General features: G+C 39.1%; 1 protein-coding gene across 3 annotated transcripts in view; it reads right to left on the reverse strand.

Moving 5' to 3' along the window:
• Nucleotides 1-18,318, reverse strand: part of LOC124777989 (protein transport protein Sec31A) — a 162,690-nt gene that overhangs the window by 16,223 nt on the left and 128,149 nt on the right. For all 3 annotated transcript variants that reach the window (XM_047253557.1, XM_047253556.1, XM_047253555.1), the window contains 2 exons: nucleotides 8,746-8,949; nucleotides 6,945-7,060 (listed from right to left, as the gene is read on the reverse strand). In XM_047253557.1, coding sequence (XP_047109513.1) covers nucleotides 6,945-7,060; nucleotides 8,746-8,949 — 320 coding nt within the window. The remainder of the gene's footprint in view (nucleotides 1-6,944; nucleotides 7,061-8,745; nucleotides 8,950-18,318) is intronic.

Here is an 18,318-nt window from a genome sequence, read left to right on the forward strand (position 1 = left end):
AATGAAATCCAGCTAGCTCTTTTGCTATCCTGAAGAACGCAACGACACTTTGCATGCGTCTAATTGTAATGAATGCAGTTTGCCATCGAAGGATGGTGGTTAAAAAGGCAGACAGCATGTCTCCGTGCGCAAATTGCGTCGTGGCATGCCTTAGTCCACTAAGGGACTGGGACATGACGTGGTAAAGAAGAAGTGTGGGGAATGGAACGTTCCGCAGCAGTAAGGATAATGTTTGTGAGATAGTCCACTTGGTCATCATAACTGGGGAAATCTTGTTCTTCGAACATCGCCAGGGAGAAGTAAAGCTGCCAGTCAGCCTTACGAAACTGCCATTTGAGAGTGCACGTGAATGGGGTAGGAGTCAGTAAACGGGAAATGGTCACTCAAATAGGTGTCAGAAAGAACAGACCACTCAAGACGACGGGCAAGCTGGGCAGTGCATTAGGATAGGTCCAAATGGCAATAGGTGTGCGAGGAGTCGGAAAGGAAAGTGAGTGCTCCAGTGTTAGGGCAGAAGAGGTTAAGCTGGTTGAGGTTAAGCTGGTTAAGGTCAGCCAAGAGAGCACCTCTCTGACAGGTCATGGGAGAACCTCAAATGGGTTGATGCACATTAAAGTCACTGAGTAGCAAAAACATGGGGAGGTAGCTGCCGAATAAGCTGAAGGAAGTCTGTCCTGGTGACAGCAAATGACAGAGAGACATAAATGGTACAGAGGGAAAAAGTCAGGTGGGGAAGGAAAAGGCAAACTGCATCAGGTTGAAGATTGGTAGTCAGGAAGATGGGTGGACTATGAATGTCATCCCGTATGAGCAGCATGATGCCCCCATGAGATGGAATGCCATCCTCAGGGAGAAGGTCAAAACGAATCGGTAAGACATGTGAAAGCTCAAAGTGGTCGTGATGGCACAATTTTGTTTCCTGAAGGCAGAGTACAAGGGGACACTGCAATTCTAAAAGCAGCCGTAAATCCTCTTTGTGGGACAGAATGCTGTGAACATTCCATTGGAGGAGAGTCATGATGAGGATGAGATGTAGGGGTGGCACCTCGATGGCTGCCGAGTGACGGCTGGGGATGAGTCACTACTACAGGGCACAGAAGCAGGATGATCCTGCCCCATGGGGTCCGCAGAAACATCAGCTTGCTTGTGAGGTCAGTCTGTGGAGTCTGTGATGAAACAAGCTGGGATATTTTTACTTCCCCTCTTGTTTTGCCATCATTTTTTAATTAATTACCATTGACGTATGTGAATATAATCTGTATTTTCATAAACGAAAAAGGTTGGCCCCCAGTTTAAAAGAACATAAACACCAGATACAATTTTGTGCTTAGTTTTATGTATGTAATTGATTTTCTACTTTTTTCGACTACTCCCAGTTCGTATCTTTCTTTATAGGGTTAAATCAGTAATTGTTTCATAACTTAAATTCTACTGTTGGCATATAAACAAATATAAATTCTGTACTAATTATAGAGATTTGGTAGATGAAACAACAGCATTCTTAAAGGATACATTTGGCTCTATTCGAAAACATGTTAGCGAAACCAGCCCCTCATTAATTCCAAAGTAATTAACAGTTTTGTCAAAAGTATTGTTTATATAACTATGTATGTTAATTTCATCATTTAAACAAATAATTTGGCTTAACTCTTGTAGTAGAAGAAACTGTTAAAAAGACGGAATCTTTTGATGTATTTAGTTAATTTAATGAGTTAAGTTTTAATTTAATTTCTGTAAATTTAACTTCGAACACTGTGTAGTTTCAGCACATATTATTGTGAGGATATATAAGGACCCGGTTTTTGGTCACGAGACAGTCAGTCCATGACCGAGTTTCAGACGATGAACCTATGTTGGTTAGAATGATAACAATGCATCAACCTAACAGTGAAATAAGTGTTACACCAATAGGCCGTGTGTTAAAGCAGTGATAATGTCTGTTCCATAATAACTGATTATTCTGAAAGAACTGTGAATTATGGGGTTATGTTTTTACTGCTCATTGATGTTCAACAGGAAACTATTGTAGCAGTATGTGGATGCTCGCCTGCTAACTATTAATGAGGCTTACGGGAAGTTATAACAATAGTGCACTGGCCAAATAACTGTGTATTATCAGGGAGTTGTGCAAACGGTTCAAATGGCTCCAAGCACTATGGGACTTAACATCTAAGGTCATCAGTCCCCTAGGCTTATAACTACGTAAGCCTAACTAACATAAGGACATCACACAAATCCATGCCCAAGACAGGATTCGAACCTGTGACCATAACAGCAGCATGGTTCCAGACTGAAGCACCTAGAGCCACTCGGTCACAGCAGCCAGCCAGGGGGTTGTGAAAAGTGACGTTAACATGTGAAACGCAACTGTGTATCTGTCAGCTACATCATTTACAGTAGACAGTAGTTGCACATCCAACCCCTATTTTTTTTCAGCCAGTACGTCAAAACTGAGGACAAGAAATGAAGAATTAAAGAAAGTGGAAGGGGGGGGGGGGGGATATGACAACACAGCGAGTAACATATTTTTTACTCTTTTAAAAAACAATTCCTGCGCATCAGTTGCAGAAAAGACACCACTTTGCCAAAACGCATCCATATAATCCAATGAAACTGATAAACTCTTGAAAGCAAGAATCCATCAGTCAGAATTACAGAGCTGAAGGAGACAGTACAAGCTTTCAGAAATTTTAAAACCAGAAATAAGTGGCACATTCACAACTGAAACTATAAAACAAATGAACCAACATTTGACAAAAACTTTATACCATAACATTAGTGTTTCTTAAGTTTCTGTAGAAAATTAACAAATTTTTTTGTCTCTTGACAATGATGTGTACAAGGCAAACATGAATTTCAGAATTCCTTATAATACTGTATACAGATTTCACGTAAGTTCATGAAGTATTAGCTTGTTATATATATCTGACATACGTTAAAAATATGTATCTGACTCACCGGAACAGCCTCAAAGTAAGCTTGCTTAAAAGAAGGAACCCGTTAGTAGTATAATTAATTGGGATAAAATCAATAAAAAATACAATGTAAACACTCCTGAAAATATGGTTTTAAAAAACCCATTTCTTTCATGGCTCATTTCCACTTTACTGCTTTTTATATTTACTTAATAATCTCCCTTCTTGTTAAATAGAATAGGATTAACAAGAAATTCAATACTAATTTAAAGGAAAAACTTTTCTTTCTTTAGCAAAATTCTCTTACATAAATCACACTGACTTTCTAAAATAAATCAATATATCTTTTTGCATTATTTTTCATGGTAGTGATTAGCAACCATGTTATACATCTATAACTTACCAGTTACTGCTTAAAAATGGTGAAATATATTCAGTGCTAATACTGTCACTCATTTCCTTCTTCAGTTCACAAATAAAGTAATCAGATACATTCATGGGAATATCTTTACAGGCACTACTCTTTGTATAACTCACTTCTGATGCTAAAGTCAATGGAGCTCACTAAATACTAACTTTTCAGAAGTAACCATTTTCTAGATGTTCCTTCCTATAAAACTTACTTTTTCATAATTGTGATATTTGCATGACAGTTGCACAATAACTAATAATTCTGGTCTGTCTATATTACTGGCAACATCTCTCTGGAAACATTAACAACAATAAACTATCTGAGAGTGGCCATTTGGAGAAACTTACAGTTGAGTGACTACATGAAAATAATTATAACAAAAGCAGATACCAGACAGATTATGGGACAATCCAGCACCTGGAGATAGTGGCCATGTGTGTACACGTTGGGCTTGTATGAATGTGTGTGTGTGTGTGTGTGTGTGTGTGTGTGTTTTCTATTTCAGAAGGACTTCATTTGAAAGTTTAATATTTTAGCAGTCTTTTTCATTTTGCCTGTCTCTGTCTCAACGCTTCTTCTACGTAGTGAGTAGAAATCTATTCTTTCCACATTGCTGTTAATCGATCCAGGACTTCCCACTGTTTTACATTTCCTTAGAAAAATCATTCACGCATAAATTAGGTATCTTCCAAATTCTTTGTTTCACAAATTCTTGAGTAGTGTCACGCACTTTGAGACCCTTATCACACCAGATTAATACAAGATATAGAGAAGATCCCGTGGAAACTGGAACATTTTGTTTAGTAAATGCGAGAGCAAGGTGCAGTTGCTCATCAAACCCCTAAGGCAGACACTACAAGAGGGGCACTGTTCATCACAGAGAGATTTACTGTTAAAATTCCAAGTGCATATGTTGCAAGAAGATTTAAACAGCGTATTTCTTCCTACCTGCTTCACAAAATGACCATGACAAAAAATGCATCCAGAGATCCACTAACAGTTAACATTCCCACTCATCACTGAGACAGGTGATAAATCATAACTGCACCATAAGTACTCCCCACCACACACTGAAAGGTGGCTTGCAAAGTATAGATGGAGATGTGGATCAAGGACTAACCAGAATGGTAAGAATATATTCTTAATGAAACTGAAACTCTAATAGTATGTTACTGCAGGGTAACATGAGAAGGATATGAGTAAGAAGCCAAGACTTAATTAGTATTAACAACAGACTGTCTTCACAAGTTTGAGACGGCTGCAAGCTTCTGACACGTGCCATGATGAGGAGATGCACCAGCCAACTCGAGTCCTGTTTCAGAGCCACACATTTGGCATTACTCAAGTGGGAGATTCCTCATGGCAACAAACTTTAATGTTTGCAGCTGCTGTAAATTTCTGTGTGCTGGTGGGAAATAGCACAAAAGTAATGGGAACCAACAATGAAAAGCACTTAGAGGCAAACTAAGAATCAGTCAGATTATGTGTAACTGAATAAACACCTTCAGAGAAAATGGTCCTTTTATCACTTAGAGAAAACACATTCAGAATATGTATGTCACCACCATCACCATATGACATCTATGATTATTGTTTGAATGCATGTACATTCATTCCAGAGAAGGATAAACTTATTGACACCATTCCAAGCCACCTGGCACACAGCATTTAAAGAAACCAAGAACGGCAATTGCTTACAATTACATATACATTTACATACATGCTCCGCCTGTTCCACTCCAAATAAAGTGAGGGGGAGGGCAGTGGGGGGAGGGGGGGGGGGGACTATCTATGTGCTTCCATAAGAGTCCCTAATTTCCTTATGCAAAATGTATGTTTGCTGCACTACAATTACTCTGCAGCCAACTTCAAATGGCGATCCTCTAATCTTTGTCACTAGTGTTACCAGAAAAGAATGTTACTTTCCCTCCAGGGATTCCAATTAGAGTTCCTGAAGCATCTCCACAATACCTGCATATTGACTGAACCTACCAGTAATGAATCTAGCAGCCCATCTACAAATAGTTTCAATGTCTTCCTTTAATCTGACCTGATCGGGATCCCAAACACTCAAGCAGTACTCACGAATGAATCACAATAATGTTTGATGTGCGGCCTCCTTTACACATGAACCACATTTTCCTAAAACTCTCCCAACAAATCGAAGTCAACCATTCGCTCTTCCCTACTACCACTCTTACATGCTTATTCCATTTCATATCACTTTGCAATATTGCACCTGGATATTTCATCAATGTGAGTGAGTCAAGTAGCACAATACTAATTGCTGTATTCTAACGTTAAAGGATTGTTTCTCCTGTTCACCTGCAGTAACTTACATTTTTCTGCAGTTGAGTTAGCTGCCATTCGTCACATCAACCAGAAATTTTGTCTAAATCATCTTGCATCCTCCTACAGTCATGTAACGATGACACATTCCCGTACACCACAGCATCAGCAGCAAACAGCCACAGACTGTTGCTCACCCTGTCCATCGGATCACTTATGTATGTAGAGAAAAATTGTGGTCCTTACCCCACTTCCCTGGGGCACTCCTGACAATACCCATATCTCTGATGAATACTCACTGTTGAGGGCAATATACTGGGATCTGTTACTTAAGAAGTACACATATGCTTATTGAACACATTTCAGTGGTGCCTGGCCTAGTGTCTTACTAGAGCCATCACACTTCAATAGCATCCAACATAGTGCTCAACTAAATCAAAAAATCATTTCACTACACACATTGCAAAGCCACTATGAACTCCTCTATGACAACACTAAATAGGATGGGTATATGTAAGTGACCACTGATAGATATACACACCGATCAAAAACACCCACATACATAATTTCTGCATAGTTTAAGTCCTGTCACCAATGTGACAAACCAATGCTAACAGCATATGTGTTTTAAGCTAAATAAAATTCATAAGAGCACACTAATGTTACAATGCAAGTCACTGAAAGGATCTTTGTTAAATAAATGTGTGTTTATTACATGTGTGATGAAGGAATAAGCAGATGGCTAAGGTGAAATTATAATACTTATATCAAACAAAATTACATATGGTGATGAGATAATCAAGGGCACTAGTCAACTTCATAGAGAAACCAATGGAGAATGCAATATAGGACAGTAGACAACAATTGTAACATTTGTATTTAGTGTAGAAAAGTTTAAATTTTCTGGAAATATAGGTGTATTATGTAGAACTAGATTATTGCCCAGAGAATAAGCATGAAAAAAGAAGAAGGGGTAGAGAAAAAGCAATACCTACTTAGTTTTTCATTATCAAATAACATGTGGAAAACTTTTCTTAGTATTCCGTGAAAAGACTCAAAAGCTACTCAACTTTGGATTTGAAAGACGGAAAGATACTAGGAGAAAACAGAGGGCAGAATGAATGAAAGGTCAGGATTTAGATCATTACAGATGAAGCACAAGCTCAGACTGGGGAATGACTGAATAGGAATTTGATGTGTCCCCCTCAAACAAACAAGCACATCATTTGCTGTAAGTGATTAAGCAGAACCACAGAAAACCTAAATCCAGATAACTTACAACAGATCTGAATCTTACTTTCTCAATACACAGGCTTTTCAGAACTTACCTGGCTTTTTGCAAAGTTTTTCAATACAGGTGGGTCATTCCACCCTGGTGGAGCACCACCTGGAGGGACAGGGATTGGCTGAACTGGATTAAATACTGTCTTTGAAGCTGGTGGCTCTGTAAGTGGTGAAAGGGAATAGTGTTTAGTGCCTTACATTCACCATTTATATTGTCATAGTAGATCTAGTTTTGCAAAGCAAATTATTTCTATTTGCTCAGTTGTGTTTCATTAATATTGAAAAATTGTGAATGCTAAATATACATTACTGCAAGCAATGATGATAACCTCTCACCACAGAGGATATTTTATTATTTTACAGCCTCTTGTGACGTGTTAGACTGCAAGTGACCCTCACTATCCCCCACAAAATAAGAATGGGAACAGTTTCCTTGTGGAGTTCCCTTCCTGTTGCTCTCTCCATTGACATAAAAATGCCCAACAGCTCTCAACATTGTTACTGAATTCATTTATTCATGAAACTTTTCTTAAAACATTCATTCACTTAGCACCCCTTAACGAACCCATTTACTAAGAACATGCATACGCTGTACATAAACTGCTGGTAATTTTCTCAATTCATGAATTCCTGTCACACAAAACTACAGAATTAAACTGCTTATCTAGGCAGAGCTCTGCATGCCTGACTAATGTTAGGTAATACCCAAAGATTCCACACCAACTCTTGCCATCTACATTTGTTGCCCTGGGGTTAATAAGCATATTAATGATAAGTGGCAAAATAGACAGTTTTCTGCATGTTCCATGGATCATATTGTGATCTGTCACCACTCTGTTGAACAAGTGAGTTAGTTTAGAATTGCAATACAAGTGTGTTCAAACAGGGCCAAAGTAAGTGGATTAACTTCCTTTTCTGGTGTTGAATGAACACGTTTCATAACATATAAAATTACCCAAAATAAAACTTTAACCTAGGTACCTAATGTCAACACAATTGCAGCTTTGTTGCAGCCATAATTTAGTAACAGAGAAAGGAACTATCCAAAAATCAAGACGTTCACTGCTGCAGAGACATCAAATTATGTAGTGCCTAGGAAGCAAATTAAAATTATTACTACAGTCACAACAGCAGCTCTGGCATAACTCTGGAATGCCTGGAGCAGTGCAACTTGAAAACATAGCCTAGAACAACCAATTTTAACATGGAACTTGTGGTTTTTGCACTAGTTAGACTAATTTGTTACAATCCTGTTGACTTTTAAGTTCATATTTGATGAAATAGAAAGAATAGAGCTACAAAGAGTTGTTTGTGCAGGAATTCGTTTATCCAGTCTTTACATTCTGATAAATCCTTTCTACACATACACATAAAATCACTAGTATGGAGGTTGGAAATTTCAAAAGGAATGGGGGAAGTGGAAGCAAGAAGGGAGCACACAAAGAAGTAACCGGGCAACACCATGTAAGCAATTAGTAACAATTAATAGGTAAGTAATGTGATGAACTTCAACTGGTGGCTATAAAGGCAAATAGCAGCAGGAGTTGTTGGGGAAAAAAGGGGGGGAAGGGAGGAGGGGTGAGGGAGAATTACATTCTAATAGTGGAAATGCAGTTCATGTAGCCCAGAGTGTTCAGCACGGCACAGCAACTATCAGGAATCTATTACAAATGGATGTGTATGCATATATGTGCCAATACATAGCAGTGCACTCACTTCTCACTGATAAAGATTTGTCTGACAAACTCTCTCTTTGAACTGCTACTACTCTTTCTGAAAGTTTGCTTTAATATAAGCAGCAAATAAATCACCTACAGTTCATGACCATTACATAACATATGTAACCTTGAGGATTGTAGACATCTGCCTGAGGATAGGAGGCAACCGGCTGTGTGGTGAGAGGAGCAGCAGGTGACCCTGGATAAACCTGTTGTCCACCTCCATATGGTGCTGGCATCCCATATGATGACACATGGTTGCCAGACTGTACGGATGGATCAATTACATAAGGCTTATTTCTTGGTCCTGTTCCAGCACCAGTATTGCTACCTGAAAATATAGTAGAATGCTTTATTTTAATTAAATATTACGATCTTTACCAGTCTAAAAGACAAGCCTTACAAAACCAGGACACAGTAAGGATCATAGTTTTTTAAAAAAGTAAGTCTTCCTGACGTCTCTTCACTGAGGGACTCTAACAATAACAAAAGTCTTCTCAGTAGTTCATAACCTTAATGAGAACAATATGTCAACATTTATTCTTTATAATTATATTTTACATACTATTGCATTTTCATCATTCATTTAAGTAATATTTCCAGTCTATTAATGTAACTATTAATGCTGTGTTAATTTGGAAATTTACTTTTAGTTCACAAGCAACCTTAACTATAGAATACAAAATAAGCTTGCACAGGAGACATTGCTGCAGATTTTTGGTAATGCAAAAATTATTTCTACAGTATATAAAAGTAATAACAAATGTTTTAAAACACAGAAAAATAGACTTCTGGAATGTGTGGTTAATTGAGCATTTGTAAAATAGGTTGAAAGCTGGCCACCCGATAGATCTGATGAAGATGCACATGCAGTAAAAGAACAAGCAAGAACAAACTTGCAACACAAGAACTCAATGAGGAGTAATGTAAGAATATCAGCAGAATTTAGTATGGTATTTAAAAAATAATTGTGTGCACATGTAACACACATGGTAATTCAAAATATGAAACTTTCAGAAAATAAACACACAAAATAGAACTGAAAAACATTACTGTTTCTCAACAGGCAGAATAACAAAGTAGCCCAAAAATCCCAGTGAAAAAAGAAGAAGAAAAAAAAAACCCACAGAGGAAGAAGAGTACTGGACAGGAAATGCCATGACAAACAAAGTCTTTGGAAGATATACATTTGATTTTTTGACAAAGCTCACAACCTCCAGCTTTTCATATTTGCAGGCAAGCTCAGATTGTAATTTCTGGAACAGCTTAATAACTTTCCTAGCTGTATTCTCCAACTGCATCAAAAACAGTTTTCATATGCTCACTCTCTGTATTCCAGATGAACTGGAAATGCCGACAAGTCATATGTTACCTTTTAAGGACTAAAGTAATGTCAACAATGATTTTCCATTATGCATCTCGCACTGAGGTGGACCTCCTATCAAATTTATAAAATTTCTGTTGATGTCCAAGAAAACCGAAACACAGATCTCACAATTTACTTAAACAAAAGCCCTCACTGCCACTGATCAAATAATCGGACACACTAATGTTGAACATCTCCTAACGGATTATCTTTTAAGCCTGGTGCCTGCTTGTACTATCATATTTCATTTCCTGCTCACAAATGAGGCAGTGCTCAGCAACCAGTACCTTAGCAGCTTGTGTCAGTTGTAATAGTTAAGATCTTTGTTCAACAGTTCTTATAATAAGCCAATAGAAACATACAAAAGTAGGCAGCACCTACGCCTAGCTTTTGTAATAGTTACTTCTTTCCTCAGTGAGACTAAAGGGACATGCTGGGAGAGGCTGGAAAGGAGCAACGGGTCACTCTGACCACAAGCTGAGAAGGACACCTGAGGGGGTAAAACATCAATTCCAACTTCTCTCATCCTCACAACAGATTTACTTTCTTCCGTTGTTCCATGGACTTATGACTTCGGCAACATGTTTCCTGTTAGGGGAATTTGCACCACTGATGAGTGGTTTTGGAATACCAGCCTCACCCTACTTATGGAGCTCTCTTCACATTGTTTTGGTGCTGGCAGGGTTCAAGAGCACAGTGTTCAGCTCTGCGGTGATTTCTGCAGTTGTTCTTTTATTTTTTGTTGCAATCCTATTCAATGACCGTCTCGATCATTTAAGAGTAGAGTTGCATTCTACCAAAACTACGGTTTGACAGTTTTGGTACACTACATACATGACATAGCAAACGGTAGGATTGACACTAGCATTGGTAGGGAAAGAAACGTGAGTGATGTATAAGAGAGAAACTGGGAGCCAATGACTTCTCTTTGTCTTTTGTTTGTTTGGTTGTGTGTTTTGCGCACAACTAGAACTGCACACCATTCAGTGTTCGTCCATTGTGTATTTTATATCCTTACAAAATATAAATTGCATGTTATAAGAAATAAAACGTAGTTGATTGAGTAACTTCTGCACTTTTATGTAACCAAAGCAATTACTTTTGATGCAAGTGCAGTTTACATGCATACACTTAAAAAATACATTATTATTGTTATTATTATTATTATTATTATTATTATTATTTCCTTCACTTTCTCAGACGTTAAGTCCGGTTAAAAATGGAGTGACACGGACCTTGATCAAGCGTCACTTCCTTTTAACTATACGGTATGTGTTATATTGCATTTAGGAACTTTCGGGTAATTGAACATGTATCAATAATTACGGATTTCTGTAGCTGTATATATATGTTTGGATGTAGCTGTATTGCATTGATGTACTGGTGGATATTGTGTGGTATGACTCCTGTAGTTGAAAGTATAATTGGTATGATGTCAACTTTATCCTGATGCCACATGTCTGACTTCCTCAGCCAGTTGGATGTATTTTTCAATTTTTTCTCCTGTTTTCTTTTGTATATTTGTTGTATTGGGTATAGATATTTCGATTAGTTGTGTTAATTTCTTCTTTTTATTGGTGAGTATGATGTCAGGTTTGTTATGTGGCGTTGTTTTATCTGTTATAATGGTTCTGTTCCAGTATAATTTGTATTCATCATTCTCCAGTACATTTTGTGGTGTATACTTGTATGTAGGAACGTGTTGTTTTAAAAGTTTATGTTGTAAGGCAAGCTGTTGATGTATTATTTTTGCGACATTGTCATGTCTTCTGGGGTATTCTGTATTTGCTAGTATTGTACATCCGCTTGTGATGTGATCTACTGTTTCTATTTGTTGTTTAAAAAGTCTGTATTTATCCGTTGTGGTATTGGGATCTTTAATAATATGCTTGCTGTAATACCTGGTGTTTATTGTTTGATCCTGTATTGCAATCATGAATCCTTCTGTCTCACTGTATATATTGCCTTTTCTTAGCCATGTGTTGGATGCGTCTTGATCGATGTGTGGCTGTGTTAGATGATACGGGTGCTTGCCATGTAGTGTTTTCTTTTTCAAATTTACTTTCTTCATGTCTGTTGATGTTATGTGATCTAAAGGGTTGTAGAAGTGGTTATGAAATTGCAGTGGTGTAGCCGATGTATTTATATGAGTGATTGCCTTGTGTATTTTGCTAGTTTCTGCTCGTTCTAGAAAGAATTTTCTTAAATTGTCTACCTGTCCATAATGTAGGTTTTTTATGTCGATAAATCCCCTTCCTCCTTCCTTTCTGCTTAATGTGAATCTTTCTGTTGCTGAATGTATGTGATGTATTCTATATTTGTGGCATTGTGATCGTGTAAGTGTATTGAGTGCTTCTAGGTCTGTGTTACTCCATTTCACTACTCCAAATGAGTAGGTCAATATTGGTATGGCATAGGTATTTATAGCTTTTGTCTTGTTTCTTGCTGTCAATTCTGTTTTCAGTATTTTTGTTAGTCTTTGTCTATATTTTTCTTTTAGTTCTTCTTTGATATTTGTATTATCTATTCCTATTTTTTGCCTGTATCCTAGATATTTATAGGTATCCGTTTTTTCCATCGCTTCTATGCAGTCGCTGCGGTTATCCAATATGTAATCTTCTTGTTTAGTATGTTTTCCCTTGACTATGCTATTTTCCTTACATTTGTCTGTTCCAAAAGCCATACTTATATCATTGCTGAATCCTTCTGTTATCTTTAGTAATTGGTTGAGTTGTTGATTTGTTGCTGCCAGTAGTTTTAGATCATCCATGTATAGCAAATGTGTGATTTTGTGTGGGTATGTTCCAGTAATATTGTACCCATAATTTGTATTATTTAGCATGTTGGATAGTGGGTTCAGAGCAAGGCAGAACCAGAAAGGACTTAATGAGTCTCCTTGGTATATTCCACGCTTAATCTGTATTGGCTGTGATGTGATATTATTTGAATTTGTTTGGATATTAAGTGTGGTTTTCCAATTTTTCATTACTATGTTTAGGAACTGTATCAATTTAGGATCTACTTTGTATATTTCCAATATTTGTAGTAACCATGAGTGGGGTACACTATCAAAAGCTTTTTGGTAATCAATGTATGCGTAGTGTAGCGACCTTTGTTTAGTTTTAGCTTGATATGTCACCTCTGCATCTATTATCAGTTGCTCTTTACATCCTCGTGCTCCTTTGCAACAGCCTTTTTGTTCTTCATTTATAATTTTGTTCTGTGTTGTATGTGTCATTAATTTCTGTTTAATGACTGAAGTTAATATTTTGTATATTGTTGGTAGGCATGTTATGGGGCGATATTTAGCTGGGTTCGCTGTGTCTGCTTGATCTTTAGGTTTCAGATATGTTATTCCGTGTGTAAGTGTATCAGGGAATGTGTATGGGTCTGCAATGTAACTGTTAAATAATTTAGTTTATTATTATTATTATTATTATTATTATTATTTTGCACTCAAGAGAACATTCATCATCTTGATCAAAGGCAAGAGTTTCCTATCATTTTTGATAAACGTGAAAGTTGTTTATGAATAACAGAAATGTGTTTTATATAAGTTCAACAAAGGAAGAGAGGTTTGATACATTTTCATTTTCCAGTTTTTCATTTAACCTTTCTGTTGAGTAAATTGCCTTTTCTAGTTATGTTTGAATTAAATAAAGATTTTCAGAAATTAGCTAGAAGAGATAAAAATATATTCTTTAATGAACAGTGCAAGGAAGTTGAAGATAGTAATGTAATGGGGAAGACAAGAGATCTTTATAAGAAAATTAGAGAAATTAAAGGAAAATTCCAGGCAAAAATTGGAATGATAAAAGATAGAAATGAGAAAGATCTGAGTGAAGCAGAGGATGTTAAGGAAAGATGGACAGAATATGTAGAAGACCTATACAAGAAAGAACTGCATCATGACAGGGCTCCTACTGCTGATGTTAATGTTAATTTAGAACTAGAGCCAGATATTTTGGAGAGCGAAATCCAGTGGGCCCTTGAAAATATGGCTGATAACAAAACTAGTGGACATGATGAAATACCAGCAGAATTGTTTAAAGTCACTGGAAAGGATGCAGTGAAAGTGCTGCACTCAATATGTCAAAAATATGGATCACGCAGCAGTGGCCAGAAGACTGGAAAAAATCAGTATTCATCCCCATTCCAAAGAAGAAAAGTTCTAAAGAATGCTCAGATTACCAAACAATCGCACTTATTTCACATGCTAGCAAAGTTATGTTGAAAATCTTACAAAATAGACTTCACCAATATCTAGATCGAGAGCTGCCAGAAGAACAAGCTGGATTTAGGAAAGGAAGAGGAACTAGAGATCAAATTGCTAACATTCGGTGGATTATGGAAAAAGCGAGAGAATTCCAGAAAGATGTGTACCTCTGCTTTATTGACTACGCCAAAGCCTTTGACTGCGTCAATCACAACAAATTATGGAACAGACTGAAAAACATGGGTGTACCAGATCACCTCATTCATCTGATACGGAGTTTATACCTTGACCAAGAAGCCACGGTGAAAACTATGTATGGAACAACGAAATGGATAAAGATTCAGAAAGGGTTCCGGCAAGGCTGCATACTGTCACCGTACTTATTCAATCTGTATGCAGAACATGTCATGAGGAATGCGAGGCTAGATGAAGGAGAAACAGGAATTAAAATAGCTGGAATAAATGTAAACAACCTCAGGTACGCGGATGATACGATCCTGTTGGCAGAAAGTGAAGAAGAATTGAGAACACACTTACTGAAAGTGAAAGACGAAAGTGAAAAGGCTGGTCTTATGCTGAATGTGAAGAAAACGAAAATTATGGCAACTACACCTACCAATTCGTGGGATATAGCAGGAGAAACCATGGAGGTAGTGACCACATTCAGTTATCTCGGTTCCCAGATCTCTGCTGGCGGTGACTGCAGCCATGAAATCTGGAGATGCCTGTTGCTCGGTAGACAGGCGATGTCAAATCTTGACAAGGTTATAAGGTCCAGAGATATAACACTAGCAACAAAGATCCGTATTGTGAGGGCTATGGTCTTTCCAGTTGTGATGTATGGATGAGAAACCTGGACCATTAGAAAGGCTGAACGGCGAAGAATTGACTCCTTCGAATTGTGGTGTTGGAGGAAACTTCTTAAAGTTCCATGGACTGCAAAGAGAACCAACAGGTCAATATTGGAGCAAATTAAACCAGACTTCTCCCTGGAAGGTCTAATCTTAAAACAAAAGCTGACCCACTTTGGACACACAATGCGAAGGCATGCCTCACTGGAAAAAACATTAATGCTGGGGAAGATTGAAGGAACTAGAAGAAGAGGACGTCAGAGGATGAGATGGATCGATGGCATCACAGAAGCAATGTGTTCCAGACTGGAAGGTCTACGGGAGAAAGTGCAAGACAGGAAAAAGTGGCGTGATTTGGTTCATGGGGTCACGAAGAGTCGGAACCGACTAAACGAATAGGGGAGAGAGAGAGAGAGAGAGAGAGAGAGAGAGAGAGAGAGAGAGAGAGAGAGAGAGCATTATACTATAAACCTGTATTTGTTTTCTTTATTACTATAAAATACTTCTATTTCGTGTTAAAAATCAAGAAGTTTCAAATAAAAGCTAATTTAACACTGACTAGTTCAGTTTTGCTATAAAAATTATTTATTTTTGAGTATCAGACAGGGGGATAACTATGTAAAATAAAAATGTTCGGCAGGTTATGCGGGCTTTTATATATCCACATTCAGTTTCTAGATGGTTTATCACTTCCAGTTTTTAAGGGAATCTAGTAGGACTCTGATCACAAATGTAAAGAAAGCGATCATTACAAAGTAATGCCCGATAGGCAGTGAGCCGTGCGTGGCTCGTGTTCCTGCCATCATGTATTTTACACCCTGTTTTTAACATATTAAATTACTACTATCACTGAGTTGCTGCTTTGCCTGACCGTGAGCGGCGTTAGCAGTGCATATCGATATATTCCCTTTCACAGTACGAGGTGCATTCAAGTTCTAAGGCCTCCGATTTTTTTTCTCCGGACTTGAAAGAGATAGAAATATGCGCATTGTTTTAAAATGAGGCCGCGTTCATTGTCAATACGTCCCAGAGATGGCAGCACCGTATGGCAGATGGAATTTTACCGCCAGCGGCGAGAATGAGAACTGTTTTAAATACTTAAAATGGAGACTTCTTCCTTACTTGAACAGCGTGCAATCATTCGTTTTCTGAATTTGCGTGGTGTGAAACCAATCGAAATTCATCGACAGTTGAAGGAGACGTGGTGATGGAGTTATGGATGTGTTCGTGGGTGCGACAGTTTAATAAAGGCAGAACATCGTGTGACAACAAACCGAAACAACCTCGGGCTCGCACAAGCCAGTCTGACGACATGATCGAGAAAGTGGAGAGAATTGTTTTGGGGGATCGCCGAATGACTGTTGAACAGATCGCCTCCATAGTTGGCATTTCTGTGGGTTCTGTGCACACAATCCTGCTTGACGACCTGAAAATGCGAAAAGTTTCATCCAGGTGGGTGCCACGAATGCTGATGGAGGACCACTTGGCTGCCCGTGTGGCATGTTGCCAAGCAATGTCGACGTGCAACAACAGCATGAATGGGACTTTCTTTTCATCGGTTGTGACAATGGATGAGACGTGGATGCCATTTTTCAATCCAGAAACAAAGCGCCAGTCGGCTCAATGGAAGCACACAGATTCACTGCCACCAAAAAAATTTCGGGTAACCGCCAATGCTGAAAAAATGATGGTGTCCATGTTCTGGGACAGCGAGGGCGTAATCCTTACCCATTGCATTCCAAAGGGCACTACGTTAACAGGTGCATCCTACGAAAATGTTTTGAAGAACAAATTCCTTCCTGCACTGCAACAAAAACGTCCGGAAAGGGCTGCGCGTGTGCTGTTTCACCAAGACAACGCACTCGCACATCAAGCTAACGTTACGCAACAGTTTCTTCGTGATAACAACTTTGAAGTGATTCCTCATGCTCCCTACTCACCTGACCTGGCTCCTAGTGACTTTTGGCTTTTTCCAACAATGAAAGACACTCTCCGTGGCAGCACACTCACCAGCCGTGCTGCTATTGCCTCAGTGATTTTCCAGCGGTCAAAACAGACTCCTAAAGAAGCCTTCGCCGCTGCCATGGAATCATGGCATCAGCGTTGTGAAAAATGTGTACGTCTGCAGGGCGATTACGTCGAGAAGTAACGCCAGTTTCATCGATTACGGGTGAGTAGTTAATTAGAAAAAAAATCGGAGGCCTTAGAACTTGAATGCACCTCGTATCTTTGCTCGACTGCTATTCCTTTCCGGTCGTTGTCTGTTGTAAGCCAGTTCGGATATCAACATCGGGTCCGTCAGTCAGTTGGAACGCATCTGGAGTGCACCCCGGACCTGCCAGTCAGGGAGTTTCAATGTGGCACTAGTGCAGTCGGGTTGGAGCAGTGAGGTCTGCGCCGAAATGGCTCGCCCGACCATTGCCGCCATGCATCACTTGAGCGAGGTGGGCCATGGTCTTGGTGGATCGTCAGTCAGTCGTCCTACCAGATGACCCGTTTTGGCTCACCGATCATTCATGAGTCAGCTGTGTGTGTGTGTGTGTGTGTGTGTGTGTGTGTGTGTGTGTGTGTGTGCACGTGCGGAGTGTGCGCATCAACTCCTGATTTGTCTTTGTGCGTGCTTAGTTACTGTCGGATACCGTTCAGGTGTTCGTGGAAGTGTTTTTCAGGTTCTGTATGTAGTTGGTGTTATTTCCTTTGACAAGTTACTTTAAATGTTGTTGGCGTAGTGGCTCTGAGAGGTCAGTCGTCTCATCGGGCGAGGTGTAATTGGTTCTCCGAGCGCTTCTGGGCCCATCTTGTGGAACTTGGGTCAGTCCTTTCCTGGTGCAGGGATGTCGTTTAGCCAGTAGGCGTTTTTGCTCTGCATGGTTGGGTCCGCTGCCGGGCCCTGCACAGTGTCGCAGCATGTGTGGAGATGTCCGATCGCTACGAGCTTTGTGGTTCACCGACCCAGGATGTCAAAGTTGAGTAGTGGTTTCAACTACCCAAGCCACATCCATTCATGTTGTGTGATTCGTTTCGATGGTTCGCTGTTGGGAAGGTTTTCCTGTCAGCAACCTCGAGTGTTTGTATTGCTGAAATTTAGCTGCCATGCGGTGCAATTAACCAAGCTGTTGTGTCGGTCGGTCTGTGGCTGTCCCATGGTTGGGTTCCGACGGATCAAGTGTAGTTGGCCTCACCACCTGTCTCACCTAAGTGAACGAGAGTAGACCGACCTCCCTGGAGGCTTCCGAGTGCCACCAGTGTTTAATTAACTGTTTTTAG

The sequence above is a fragment of the Schistocerca piceifrons genome, chromosome 2 (assembly GCF_021461385.2).
Source record: "Schistocerca piceifrons isolate TAMUIC-IGC-003096 chromosome 2, iqSchPice1.1, whole genome shotgun sequence".
Taxonomy (NCBI): Eukaryota; Metazoa; Arthropoda; class Insecta; order Orthoptera; family Acrididae; genus Schistocerca; species Schistocerca piceifrons.